We start from the raw sequence: 15,599 nt of genomic DNA on the forward strand, positions 1-15,599 counted from the left end.
TGATTTGGACTAATTGGACTCGCCTAATTAGATTAGTCCAAAAATCGAATTAAGGAAAGAGAAGAACTGGACTAATTGGATAATTCGGTCTAAATTAGACTAATTAGGTCTTAATTCAGACAAATTGTGATTTTAATTAGGTAAGATTGATTAAATTTTATCGAACTACACAAAAAGATAAAACTGATTACTTAAATTTGTAAAAAAAAACGCCTCACCAGAAAGAAGAAACCTGTATGTAACATTCCGAGTTACTCATAGATGGCGCTCATGTCGGATCTGTCATCTAATCGAGTAGTCGCCATTGCTTCCATCTCTCTCTATTATCCCTCCATCTCATTCGTTCGCTTCACTTGTTTCAGAAAGAACTATCCTTAGTGAACCAGCCATGTTGGGTAGTGACGGTTGAAAATAATAAGTGTCGGTTAAAGTAAATTGTTTGATGTGTTGTTAAGTGTACATTATTGTTGGATTAATGACGACCGCAACAGAAAGCATGAATTGGGGCACCGAGCTCTGGGTAAGTCTCCACTCCTCAAAATCCCGTTGGAGAAATTCCTCCAAATCACCCAGCAACTTGATTTTCTCGCGAAAACAGCCAACTTTGATTCTCATTTCTACCAAGGAGCCCTTGATAAAGTGGCTAAAATCGGCGACAAAAACAGATGGTGAGGTGATTTTTTTCCCCGGGGGAAACGGTCAACCAGTTTTCTGTTGGACCAAAACGGTCACATCCTCCAACCTGTCTTCAGGTGAACCAGTCGCAGGTGTGTCAGGATTTGGAATCTCAGGTGGCTGTGTTCTGGAAGATCTAGTGGTTTTATGGGGACTGGGCATTGTGTAACACCGACATGAATAGAAAGCGAATTATTGTCTAGTTTACAGTCATTCATACTTGTAAATGGACATTTATTGGTTGTTATTGGAGCAATTGTTTTATTAGGGTGCATGGCTTGCTGCGATTGGGGTGGATTGCGCAGGTTGACTTCATTTGTTTTGGTGACTCACACCGGTAAATATTTGATGGCATCCCTTAGTCATTCCTTCAAATTTCCTCGAATTACGAAATTAAAAAAATAGGAATCTGTAAAACATGTGTCATCGAGAAACAATGCTTTCTTCATTGTTTTTCATGTTAACTTTCACAATTTTGTCATTGTCTTACAGTAGTTTGGAAATTATGTGAAGGAAGTTACGATTTCGGTGGGCTATTGTATAAAAAGCGAAACAAGGGAGCTATGCATAAGGGACGTAGCTCGTAGCTTCCTGTTACTGTCAAAATTGACGTAATGTCTAGATTATGTGAATGCAATTTCATTGTTTATTTAATTACCATTTGCTTGACCTTCGTAGGTTATGATTATAAATTATGGAATGGCATCCCTGATTAGCAGAAATACCAACTGAACGGAACTGAAAATCATAGTTTTTCTCGTTCATTCATACCAACTGCATTGATAAGACTCGGACTTTTATGAATCAGCTCAAAGCCTGCTTTCTCGTGTTTATTTCCACTGATTGCAATGTTTACTTGATCTCAGGTGATGCAGTAATTCTACACATTCGCTATAAATTGCGCCTGATTTTTGCGTGGTATAACTTCGATTAATATTTATGTATAAAATGATTCATACCGTCTGGTATGTTAAATAATATGTTATTATATTAAGTGTCATCTCTGCACGGATATGATTTCAAGTTGGATTGCGACGAGGGGTTACCTTCCTGGGAAATCGGTGTATTAGTGTTAGGAAATCATTAGAAAATTAGGGGAATCATTAGGACATCAGGGGAAGTTGGACGAAATCACAAGGAAATCAGGGGAATTTAGACGAAATCACAAGGAAATAAGGAGAAGTTGGACGAAACCACAAGGAAATAAGGAGAAGTTGAACGATATCAGAGGATGTTTTACGAAATCACAAAAAAAATAAGGAGAGGTTGGACGAAATCACAATGATATCGGGGGAAGTTTTACGAAATTACAAGAAAATAAGGGGAAGTTGGACGAAATCACAAGGAAATCAGGGGAATTTAGACAAAATCACAAAGAAATAAGGAGAAGTTGGACGAAATCAGAGGAAGTTTTACAAAATCACAAGCAAATAAGTGGAAGTTGGACGAAATCACAAGGAAATCAGGGTAATTTAGACGAAATCACAAGGAAATAAGGAGAAGTTGGACGATATCAGAGGATGTTTTACGAAATCACAAAAAAAATAAGGAGAGGTTGGACGAAATCACAATGATATCGGGGGAAGTTTTACGAAATCACAAGGAAATCAGGGGAATTTAGACAAAATCACAAGGAAATAAGGAGAAGTTGGACGAAATCAGAGGAAGTCTTACAAAATCACAAGCAAATAAGTGGAAGTTGGACGAAATCACAAGGAAATCAGGGAAATTTAGACGAAATCACAAGGAAATAAGGAGAAGTTGGACGATATCAGAGGATGTTTTACGAAATCACAAAAAAAATAAGGAGAGGTTGGACGAAATCACAATGATATCGGGGGAAGTTTTACGAAATTACAAGAAAATAAGGCGAAGTTGGACGAAATCACAAGGAAATCAGGGGAATTTAGACAAAATCACAAGGAAATAAGGAGAAGTTGGACGAAATCAGAGGAAGTTTTACAAAATCACAAGCAAATAAGTGGAAGTTGAACGAAATCACAAGGAAATCAGGGGAATTTAGACGAAATCACAAGGAAATAAGGAGAAGTTGGACGATATCAGAGGATGTTTTACAAAATCACAAGCAAATAAGTGGAAGTTGGACGAAATCAGAAGGAAATCAGGGGAATTTAGACGAAATCACAAGGAAATAAGGAGAAGTTGAACGATATCAGAGGATGTTTTACGAAATCACAAAAAAATAAGGAGAGGTTGGACGAAATCACAATGATATCGGGGGAAGTTTTACGAAATTACAAGAAAATAAGGAGAAGTTGGATGAAATCATAGGGACTTCAGGGGAATCAACAGGGGCAATTAATAGGAAATCAGGGGAAGTTGGACAAAATCACAAGAAAATAAGGAGAAGTAGGACAAAATCACAAGAAAATAAGGAGAAGTTGGACGAAATCATAAGGAAATCAGGGGAATTGTTAAGAAATTACTAGAAAATCATGGGAATCATTAGGACATCGAGGACAATCAATGGGAAATCAAGGGAAGTTGGACAAAATCACAAGGAAATTAGGGGAATTTAGACGAAATCAGAAAGAAACAAGGAGAAGTTGGACGAAATCAAGAGGAAATTAAAGGAAGTTCTGCGAAATCACAAGGAAATAAGTGGAAGTTGGGCCAAATCACAAGGAAATCAAGGGAATTTAAACCAAATCATACAAAAATAAGGAGAGGTTGGACGAAATCACAATGAGATCGGGGGAAGTTTTACGAAATCACAAGAATATAAGGGGAAGTTGAACGAAATTACAAGGAAATGAGGGGAATTTAGACAAAATCGCAAGAAAATAAGGAGAAGTTGGACGAAATTATAATAATAATAATAATAAAATAATCGAAGTCAGGTGTAGGCAATTCTTGAAGTAATATTCTTTGGCTTGCGCCGACGCAACGAGTTGCGACACATTTAGTTCATAGAAAAATGAGTGATTAGAGATCGATTATTAATTTAATAATTTTTTACAACCAGATTTGACCTGTTGTATTGATCAACGCGTTTATCCTTTCGTTGGCATTTGCTGTACATTCTAATAATAAACTTGATAACATTTTTCATTCGGGCCGTAAATCAAGTGTAATTGTTTCTTATCTGTTTTACTACCTCTTTATCATGCAAGAAGGAATAATTATAATACGGCAGAAACAGATGTAATTGCAGGTTGCTGCTATTGAATGGCTTTGTTTTTCTGTGGACACTTTTAATAACGCATTAACCCAGTTGTTGGTCAAAGTCAGAGTTTCAGGGCAAAAAAATCACTAACAGTGTTACCAACATCACAAATATGTAACTCAAGGCTTCCTAGTACCACACTTTAACAAGCGCTAATCGCATTGTTCGCTCCTTTTAAATTGCAGCATTGAATCGATCATTAATTTTAATTACGCATTGTGACACGTGACTCGTCGAGTGTAAACCTCATTTTGATCATGTTTTTTCGTGAAAATCCACTCTCTTATTTTCTATTCAAGAATTTCCGAACTTGAACTCACTAAATTCCTCCCGGAAAATCGCTTTCAAGTGTTCATCTTTAGCTCTTCAAAAATCCGTGTCGGTGAAAGTCACATTTAGTCGTGTCGCAAATTATAATTAAAGTACGAGCAACTCGGATGGAGCTGTGTCTTCAGTTTGTTTATCGAGACCTCGTAAATGTCTGTTATCTTTGTATCATCCTTCCAGTGTGGGGTGATATAGGAACCCACGCTTCTGCCGCATTTGAGGAATTACAACCGGAAGGTTGAGCTCGAGTACAGTGCATTTTCTCGGGGTCAATGTTCATCTACCACGCCTATGTCGACATGGGTAAAATGGATGCTAATTTCAAGTTACCACCATTAAAGGTGGGTTCCCACGATGGTATGCGTGAGCAGCAGGCAATTCGCACAGTTGATGTGACATGATAAGCGAAGAAATGTTGAGATAGGTGAAAGCAGAGCGGTTGTGTAATTTGAGTTGTGGTGGCACCCCTGCACCTCCATAGAGGACTAGTTTCTGGTAACCCACATAGTTCATTGTCGCCTGGAATTTAGAGTAGATAACTCTTATCTAATCTTCTTACTTTCAATAATATTTGCCTTGGCGTCTCTATGACAAGAAATCGATGATTCTCTCCCTTGCCTACCACAACCCATCTGGGTGACAAGTTTTACCCTTTCATGCAGAAGCGGCACGTGCCCAATTTATTGTTCCAATTAGGATAAACACGTGGTCTCTTAAATATTCCAGATGTTAACATGAGGGTGCCGATCTAAATTTTTCGAGCTTCAAATTCAAGTTCTTTCGCACCCGTAAATATTTATTCAGCTTTACAACTCCCACTGGTTACCCAGAGAGTATTTTAAACAGAACCACCATTGTGGCGGAAGGAATCGTTTTATAAATAGCGAAGACTGCAGCTTCTTCCAAGTTGTGTCACTCAACTCATCTCCAGGGGTCATTAGGTTAACTGTTCCTATAAATGATAGCACAAAGGCGTCCGCTAGTTTGGACTCCATGGCTGCTGTAGATCCGGCTGCAAGGGCCATTTCGCTCGACCAAAAAAGAGAAATCCCGGGTTTTAACACCTGACGGATGAAGAATTCCGCGGGCGCAGTTGACGGCGAATGGTGAATTCTTCGCGGGAGTTTGTGGGTCACAGAACTCGGAGGTCACGGTCAGGCAACCGTCTGCTTGGAAGCTGTTTTATGGATTGAATTGACTGACTGTTTTACGGGCTGACATTACAGCGAGTTTGATTTATTTATAGGCTTTGTGTATTTTGATAGCTCAATTGTGTGGATTGTTTAATAAGGAGGGGAACGCAGAGACGGCTCTAGAAGATAAAAACCTGTCGCTGATAACTTATCTGCAATTTTTCGCAAAGTACTATCAAAACAAATAAAGTAAATAAGAAGACGCTTATCAGAATCACTCATCTTATCGCAGTAAAACAGTTTTCCCAGGAAAAAAATTTGCTGCGGAATATTTTGATACCATTCACCTTCAACATGTCCCAACCGCAAAGAGACCAGACAAAGGATGTTGGAAAGGTCGAATCTTTCGCAACCTTGGGTGACAACTCGAAATCCCAAAACTCCTTCCCTGGAATTCCTGTCAACAGCACGTAGGAGTTCCAGAAAATTTATGCACGATTGGCTTGACGTTTCATTGTCAGCAGCACGACTATAAATTTTCCCGTTTAAGGCTCATTCAAACGAGAACGACAGGTTTTGATTTTTCCCACTCGTCTGCAGCAGCCTTCACAGGTATTTTGATAAGACTCTGAGATGATTCATCTGATTACTCTCATTGGCTAAATAAGTTTGTTTGTTTCGAGCGTAATAGTCGCCGCTATGATTTCTGTCTACGTTTCAAGGTCATTCTTTTGACAGATGAGGGATTAACAGCCAGTAATCCGATTTTAACAGTCTTGTTTTTGCTTTTATGATTTATTGTGGCTCAGGGTGGAGGTCCTCGTATTTCATTTAAAAAAAATCTGGCTATCTTTAATGAGCGATTATCCAACGACATCCTGAAACCTCTTTCCATTAATAAATTCCATTGAGAGACGTAATTATTTACTTTTCAGACATCTATAAAAACCGCAGCGGCGGAAACTCGGTATTTCTTCTGAGTGAAATCGCGCATCCGGACTTCTTCATAAGTTTGACCATAATTAATCAATAATGAGGAAAATTGCTCTTTACGATGCTTAAATTTAGACACAATTTTAACCCATTTGGACGGAGAAATGAGGAATTAATAAAATAACCACCGAATTAACAAAACTACAAATTTTCAAAAATGACCGAAAATGGTGGAAGTTGAAAGGTGTCGATTTGAAATGAAAAAATTACAATTTTGGTTCTTAAGCTTCAAATCTGAAAAATAAGTCGATTTTCTGGTACATTTAACTGATTTGAACGTAGAATCGAGGAATTACTAAAATAACCACAGAATTAACAAAATTACGAATTTTCAAAAATGACCGAAAATGGAGGACGCTCAAAAGTTTTAATTTTCAATAAAAAATTCCAATTTTGGTTTCCAAGCTTTGAATCTAAAAAATTAATCGATTTTCTGGTATATTTAACCCATGTGGACGTAGAAACGAGGAGTTAATAAAATAATCACAGAATTAACAAAACTACGAATTTAAAAAAAATATCGTAAATGGAAAGGTCTCAAAAATGTCGGATTTTGAATAAAAATTCTAATTTTGGTTTTCAAGCTCTTAATCTAAAATAAAAGTCGATTTTCTCGTACATTTAACTCATTTGGCCGGATAAACGAGGAAATATTGAAATAACCACAGAATTAACAAAACTACGAATTTTTAAACATGACCGAAAATGGAGGACGCTCAAAAGTTTTAATTTTCAATAAAAAATTCCAATTTTGGTTTCCAAACTTTGAATCTAAAAAATTAATCGATTTTCTGGTATATTTAACCCATGTGGACGTAGAAACGAGGAGTTTATAAAATAATCACAGAATTAACAAAACTACGAATTTAAAAAAATTATCGTAAATGGAATGGTCTCAAAAATATCGGATTTTGAATAAAAAATTCCAATTTTGGTTTTCAAGCTCTGAATCTAAAATAAAAGTCGATTTTGTCGTACATTTAACCCATTTGGACGTAGAAACCCGGAATTATTGCAATAACCACAGAATTAACAAAACTACGAATTTTTAAAAGTGACAGAAAGTAGCGGACGCTCAAAAGTGCCGATTTTGAATTAAAAAAAATCCAGTTTTGGTTTTCAAGTTCCGAATCTAAAAAATTAGTCGATTTTCTCGAACTTTAACTGACTTGAACGTAGAAACGAGAATTTATTAAAATACTCACAGAATTAACAAAACTACAAGTTTTAAAAAATGACCGAAAATGGTGGACGCTGAAAAGTGTCGATTTTGAATAAAAAAATTTAATTTTGGTTCTCAAGCTTCAAATCTTAAAAATTAATCGATTTTCTCGTCCATTTAACCCATTCGGACGTTGAAACAAGAAATTATTAAAATTACCACAGAATTAACAAAACTACGAATTTTTGAAAATGACCGAATATGGAGGACGCAATAAAAAATTCTAATTTTGGTTCTCAAGCTACGAATGTAAAGAATAAGTCGATTTTCTCTTACATTTAACCCATATGGACGCAGAAACAAGGAATTAATAAAATAACCACAGATTTAACAAAACTACGAATTTTCAAAAATTACGGAAAATGGAGGACGCTCAAAAGTGTCTATTTTGAATAAAAAAATTCAATCTTGGTTCTCGAGCTTCAGATCTAAAAAATAAGTTGCTTTTTTCGTACATTTAACCCATTTGGACGTAGAAACGAGGAAATTATTGAAATAACCACAGAATTAACAAAACCACGAATTTTCAAAAATGACCGAAAATGATGGACGTTGAAAAGTGTCGATTTGAAATAAAAAAGTCAAATTTTGGTTCTCAAGCTTTGAATCTAAAAAATAAGTCGATTTTCTTGTACTTTCAACTGATTTGAACGTAGAATCGAGGAATTACTAAAATAACCACAGAATTAACAAAATTACGAATTTTTAAAAATGACCGAAAATGGAGGACGCTCAAAAGTTTTAATTTTCAATAAAAAATTCCAATTTTGGTTTCCAAGCTTTGAATCTAAAAAATTAATCGATTTTCTGGTATATTTAACCCATGTGGACGTAGAAACGAGGAGTTAATAAAATAATCACAGAATTAACAAAACTACGAATTTAAAAAAAATTACCGTAAATGGAAGAGTCTCAAAAATGTCGGATTTTGAATAAAAAATTCTAATTTTGGTTTTCAAGCTCTTAATCTTAAATAAAAGTCGATTTTCTCGTATATTTAACCCATTTGGCCGGATAAACGAGGAATTATTGAAATAACCACAGAATTAACAAAACTACGAATTTTCAAAAATGACCGAAAATCATGGACGCTAAAAAGTGTCGATTTTGAATAAAAAAAATCCAATTTTGGTTCTCAAACTTCGAAACTAAAAAATAAGTCGATTTTTTCGCACATTTAACCCATTTGGACGTAGAAACCAGGAAATATTGCAATAACCACAGAATTAACAAAACTACGAATTTTTAAAAGTGACAGAAAGTAGTGGACGCCAAAAGTCTCGATTTTGAATAAAAAAAATCCAATTTTGGTTCTCAAGCTGCGAATCTGAAAAATAAGTCGATTTAAAAAAATAACCACAGATTTAACAAAACTACGAATTTTCAAAAGTTACGGAAAATAGAGGACGCTCAAAAGTGTCTATTTTGAATAAAAAAATTCAATTTTGGTTCTCGAGCTTCAGATCTGAAAAAGAAGTCGATTTTTTCGTACATTTAACTCATTTGGACGCAGAAACGAAGAGTTATTAAAATAACCACAGAAATAACAAAACTACCAATTTTCAAAAATAACGGAAAATGGATGACGCTATAAAGTGTTAATTTTCAATAAAAAGTTCCAATATTGGTTTGCAATCATCGAATCTAAAAAATAAGTCGAGACAAATTATAAGAAACTTCGATTCGATTCCGTACAACACAAGAGAAAGTGGAGAAGAATTTTTACAATCAACGTCGCCATGTGACGGGAAAAACTAACCACGCGTTTAAATAGTCGTGGAATTCAAAAAACCTTGGAATTAAACTGGACTAATTTAAATGATTGTGTAATAAGAGCGCGGCGTTTCAAGTTGTCATTTTTTCGGTTGCGCTTGCGACAACGTCAATTTGCGCCGTTTTGTAATACTTCTCAAACATGGAAACGGAGTCGTACGGTATTTAAGCAATTATCTCAAAAAACTGGGTTATAATAACATCAGATTTCATTATTTACGCACCGCAGCCATTGTAAATGAAGATGTACCGTAAAACGGAATCACCGCCGAAAAATCCGATCGTTATCACACTTTACGGTGCGTTGAATTTTTCAAAAATCTGTGCAGCGCCAGCAGATCGCCTCGTTGTGTAAAGTGGTTTATTATGCAAATCTTCGTAATAAAGCCGCAACCATTCGCTTGTAAACCTTCAACATAATACCGCTTTTGTGTCGAAACACTTTTCTAATTTCACTATCTTTTGTTTGCTTTTCTATCAATGATTCTGTTATTTCAATTTTACTAAAAGAGTTCATTGCCGTCAAGAAATGGAAAGTATTACGTTGTGGTTTCGTGTAAAAGCTGTGATTTCTCGCAAAATGACGACTCGTGAAGAATTTGTTGTCCGAGGAATGTGCACGGAGTCTTCAATATGCGCGTCGCGTGAAATCGACGATTATTGATGTTACTACATGGAGGAACGTTCATTGTTTTGTTACAGACGTTACCACATCTTTGTGGGTTAATAGGCAAACCTAATATTTGATCGATTGTTATGGTTTATAGTCGTGGAGGCGGTTCGACAACCTTCGACAAAGTGGTAGATCGCTGTTTTATCGATATCGGCATTGATGGGGTTCCTCAAGGTTCTCTCCTACGACCTGTGATATTTCGGATTGGTTTCTTCACCTTTTTCTGTTTCTTCCGCTTCTTTGTTCGGCTTTTTTTTTAAATAAAACAGAAAACTTCAAAAGTCTTGCACCCCCACATTTATGTATTCCATTTTAGAAAAAGCAAATATTTTAAATTTCTTTTTATTAAAATTCGTATCTGTGTTGGTTTTAAAGTTATGATTATGAATTTCATGGAAGTTACTATTTGTAAAGTGTTCATTAATTGCACCAAAACGCAAAATTTTAGAACAAGAAATTGAGATTTTAGACATTTTTATTTTAGAACGGACCAAAAATTATCTACTTTTTTTTAATAAAATTTGTATCTTTGTTAATTTTAAAGTTATGACGATGAAATTTATGGTGGTTCCTACTTATAAAGTGTTCATTAATTGTACTAAAGCACAAACTTTTAGAACAAGAAATAGACATTTTAGACATTTTTATTTTTGAACGGACCAAAAATTTTCAACTTTTTTTAATAAAATTCGTATCTTTGTTAATTTTAAAGTTATGCCGATGAAATTTATGGAGGTTCCTATTTCTAAAGTGTTCATTAAGTCCACCAACGCACAAAATTTTAGAACAAGAAATAATATTTTAGAATTTTTTATTTTAGATCGAACCAAAAATTTTCAAGTTTTTTTAATAAAATTCGTATCTTGGTTAATTTTAATGTTATGACGATGACATTTATGGAGGTTTCTACTTTTAAAGTGTTCATTAACTGCACCAAAGCATAAAATTTTAGAACAAGAAATAGAGATTTTGGAATTTTTCATTATAGAACGAACCAAAAATTTTAAACTTTTTTGTAATAAAATTCGTATCTTTGTTAGTATTTAAGTTATGACGGTGAAATTTATGGAAGTCACTACTTCTAAAGTGTTCATTAACTGCACCAAAGCACAAAATTTTAGAACAAGAAATAGAGATTTTGGAATTTTTCATTATAGAACGAACTAAGAATTTTCAACTTTTTTTAATAAAATTCGCATCTTTGTTAATTTTAAAGTTATGCCATGAAATTTATGGAGGTTCCTATTTCTAAAGTGTCCATTAACTCCACCAAAGTACAAAATTTTAGAACATGAAGTAAATATTTTAGAATTTTTTATTTTAGAACGAACCAAAAATTTTCAAGTTTTTTAATAAAATTCGTACCTTGGTTAATTTTAAAGTTATGACGATGACATTTATGGAGGTTTCTACTTCTAAAGTGTTCATTAACTGCACCAATGCACAAAATTTTAGAACAAGAAATAGAGATTTTGGAATTTTTCATTATAGAACGAACCAAAAATTTTCAACTTTTTTTAATAAAATTCGTATCTTTGTTAATTTTAAAGTTATGACGATGAAATTTATGGAGGTTCCTATTTCTAAAGTGTTCATTAAGTCCACCAACGCACAAAATTTTAGAACAAGAAATAATATTTTAGAATTTTTATTTTAGATCGAACCAAAAATTTTCAAGTTTTTTTAATAAAATTCGTATCTTGGTTAATTTCAATGTTATGACGATGACATTTATGGAGGTTTCTACTTCTAAAGTGTTCATTAACTGCACCAAAGCACAAAATTTTAGAACAAGAAATAGAGATTTTGGAATTTTTCATTATAGATCGAACCAAGAATTTTCAACTTTTTTTAATAAAATTCGTATCTTTGTTAATTTTAAAGTTATGCCATGAAATTTATGGAGGTTCCTATTACTAAAGTGTCCATTAACTCCACCAAAGTACAAAATTTTAGAACAAGAAGTAAATATTTTAGAATTTTTTATTTTAGATCGAACCAAAAATTTTCAAGTTTTTTTAATAAAATTCGTATCTTGGTTAATTTCAATGTTATGACGATGACATTTATGGAGGTTTCTACTTCTAAAGTGTTCATTAACTGCACCAAAGCACAAAATTTTAGAACAAGAAATAGAGATTTTGGAATTTTTCATTATAGATCGAACCAAGAATTTTCAACTTTTTTTAATAAAATTCGCATCTTTGTTAATTTTAAAGTTATGCCATGAAATTTATGGAGGTTCCTATTACTAAAGTGTCCATTAACTCCACCAAAGTACAAAATTTTAGAACAAGAAGTAAATATTTTAGAATTTTTTATTTTAGAATGAGCCAAAAATTTTCAAGTTTTTTTAATAAAATTCGCACCTTGGTTAATTTTAAAGTTATGACGATGACATTTATGGAGGTTTCTACTTCTAAAGTGTTCATTAACTGCACCAATGCACAAAATTTTAGAACAAGAAATAGAGATTTTGGAATTTTTCATTATGGAACGAACCAAGAATTTTCAACTTTTTTTAATAAAATTCGTATCTTTGTTAATTTTAAAGTTATGACGATGAAATTTATGGAGGTTCTTATTTTTAAAGTGTCCATTAACTCCACCAAAGTACAAAATTTTAGAACAAGAAGTAAATATTTTAGAATTTTTTATTTTAGAACGAACCAAAAATTTTCAAGTTTTTTAATAAAATTCGTACCTTGGTTAATTTTAAAGTTATGACGATGACATTTATGGAGGTTTCTACTTCTAAAGTGTTCATTAACTGCACCAAAGCACAAAATTTTAGAACAAGAAATAGAGATTTTGGAATTTTTCATTATAGAACGAACCAAAAATTATAAACTTTTTTGTAATAAAATTCGTATCTTTGTTAGTTTTTAAGTTATGGCGGTGAAATTTATGGAAGTCACTACTTCTAAAGTGTTCATTGACTGCACCAAAGCACAAAATTTTAGAAAAAGAAATAGAGATTTTAGAAATTTTTATTTTAGGACACCAAAAAATTTTTTAACTTTTTTTAATAAAGTTTAAATTACAGTTGTGCCCATATTAAATTTTTATATTTATTATAGTTGCAAGATTTTTGACCGCGAGTGCACTTCGGGCAATACATAAATCATTAGCTCTATAATTTGTTTTTCTCCACCACAGCTAATACTACATGCCTATAAAATAGTTCTTCATTAAAACATCATTAAGATACTCCTGAGCACGCAATTAAGTGTTCTTAATAAAACGTACATTTCGAAACCCGGCAGAAAAATTCCGTAGGCCGAAGACTGCACCTTTTTTCCACCTCAAACCTGTGACAAGTTACAAATGACAAACCATGCGAAAAACCATTTTTAATGCGTTCTTTGGTTATTTTTAGAGACATGAATTCGTGAGGCATACATAATCCAATCAACCGATTAACTGAGCTGCACCTACTTTGGTTTAGCCTCCAGCAAAGTGTAACCTTCATCTTACTTTGTAACATTTTTCCAATGTCTAGTGAAAATCGGTTTCATTCACCTCGAAGAATTTAACAATTTGCAGCGTGTGCTACAAATCCGTTTTCTGTTGTGACTTGAAATGAAGTAATTTTTCTTGTTTCAGGACCAATATGACAATTTGTCAGCTCATACTATGAAAGGGATTGAGTTTCTGGAGAAGTATGGGCATTTTGTCAAAGATAGAGCCTCGATAGAGTACGAATATGCAGCGAAATTGAGGTAAGACTGAGTTTTTGTTCGTTTTTTGGCACCCACGCATATGTGCGATTACGTTTCAACACTTCATTTTGTGCTCCATAGAAATATTTATATCGAAAGTTCTATTTTCGGGGAGGAGGCACCTCGAGGAACTTTACACTTCACAATTGGGTGTGGTGCATGAGGTGTCAGAATTGACGGATTATAACAGAGATCTGTTATCTCTGGATTAGATACATTTATTTAGCAGTTCAAGTAAAGTTGAATGGGGATTAAAATCCAAAAACAATTCTTTCATTGGCTGACATTGTCTTGATTAAGGTAGTTTTTATGACAAAAAACGCTCACAAACAACCAACTCGGTCGTAACTGTTCGCTGATTGGCCAAACGTTCAAAACTGTTGCTTATTGGATGTTGATAACAAAAGAAGTCGAGCTCTGGACTTGTTGCGCAACTTTTTCTGTGGCTTTTGTTTGTTGGATGAAAATGACAAAAAATGTATCCAATTGCAAAATTCAAAACGATTTTTGTGTCAGAAAAACTGCTTAGAAAAAAAACACTAGTTAACAAATTGTGGAGAAAAATATGTACAGGAGAAAAGGAAAGTCATTGAAAGAAGTGGAGTGGAATTATGAAGAAATCGGCAGAAATATGCAAAACTTGCCGGAAAATCACTTATATTTGAAGCTAAATGATGATTTCTGCTATAGACAATTTCTAGAATTTGTCTCTTTTGTTCTATAATTCTGAAATTTGGCTCAGTTAATAAAGAAGCTAAAGTTAGCCACTTCTCAAAATTTCATTACATTGGTGCTCGAATTACCAAAGTTACAGGTCATGTTAGCAAATATTGCAAATTTTTATTCTTTAAAACCAAAAATTTCTAGATTCTGTATCTTTTGCTCTATAATTTTGTAACTTGGTACACTTGATAAGGAAGCTAAAGTTAGCTACTTCCCGAATTTTTATTATTTTGGCGCTCGAATTACTAAAGTTACAGATCTTGTTAGCAAATATGTGTTGCTAATTTTTATTTATCTTAAAAACCAAAAATTTCTAAAATCTGTATCTTTTGCTCTATAATTTTGAAACTTGGCACAATTAATAAATAGGCTAAAGTTAGCTAGCTCTCAAAATTTCATTATTTTCGCGCCTGAATTACCGGAGTTACACATCTTTAAAACAAATATTGCAAATTTTTGTTTGTTCAAAATAAAAAAAATTCTAAAATCTGTATCTTTGCTCTATAATTTTGAAACTTGGCTCATTTAATAAAGAAGCTAAAGTTAGCTATTTCCCAAAATTTCATGACTGCACTTTGAATTACCAAAGTTTTAGGTCTTGATAGAAAAAATTACAAATTTTTATTCATGTTTAAAATCGAAAATTTCTAAAATCTGTATCTTTTGCTCTATAATTTTGAAACTTGGCACAATTAATAAATAGGCTAAAGTTAGCTAGCTCTCAAAATTTCATTATTTTCGCGCCTGAATTACCGGAGTTACACATCTTTAAAACAAATATTGCAAATTTTTGTTTATGTTCAAAATAAAAAAAATTCTAAAATCTGTATCTTTGCTCTATAATTTTGAAACTTGGCTCATTTAATAAAGAAGCTAAAGTTAGCTATTTCCCAAAATTTCATGACTGCACTTTGAATTACCAAAGTTTTAGGTCTTGATAGAAAAAATTACAAATTTTTATTCATGTTTAAAATCGAAAATTTCAAAAATCTGTATCTTTTGCTCTATAATTTTGAAACTTGGCACAATTAATAAATAGGCTAAAGTTAGCTAGCTCCCAAAATTTCATTATTTTCGCGCCTGAATTACCGGAGTTACACATCTTCAAAACAAATATTGCAAATTTTTGTTTATGATCAAAATAAAAAAATTCCAAAATTTGTATCTTTTA

The 15,599-nt window shown here is 33.3% G+C and overlaps 1 protein-coding gene across 7 annotated transcripts in view; it reads left to right on the forward strand.

The window, feature by feature from the left end:
• The first annotated feature begins 328 nt into the window (after positions 1-328).
• Cip4 (formin-binding protein 1-like Cip4) overlaps positions 329-15,599 on the forward strand; it is a 39,337-nt gene continuing 24,066 nt past the window's right edge. For all 7 annotated transcript variants that reach the window (XM_088034402.1, XM_088034404.1, XM_088034407.1 and 4 more), the window contains exons 1-2: positions 329-520; positions 13,590-13,705. In XM_088034402.1, coding sequence (XP_087890528.1) covers positions 476-520; positions 13,590-13,705 — 161 coding nt within the window. In that variant the 5' untranslated portion in view covers positions 329-475. The remainder of the gene's footprint in view (positions 521-13,589; positions 13,706-15,599) is intronic.

This window comes from Gnatocerus cornutus, chromosome 4 (assembly GCF_029298725.1).
Source record: "Gnatocerus cornutus isolate USDA-ARS CGAHR chromosome 4, icGnaCorn1.1, whole genome shotgun sequence".
NCBI lineage: Eukaryota > Metazoa > Arthropoda > Insecta > Coleoptera > Tenebrionidae > Gnatocerus > Gnatocerus cornutus.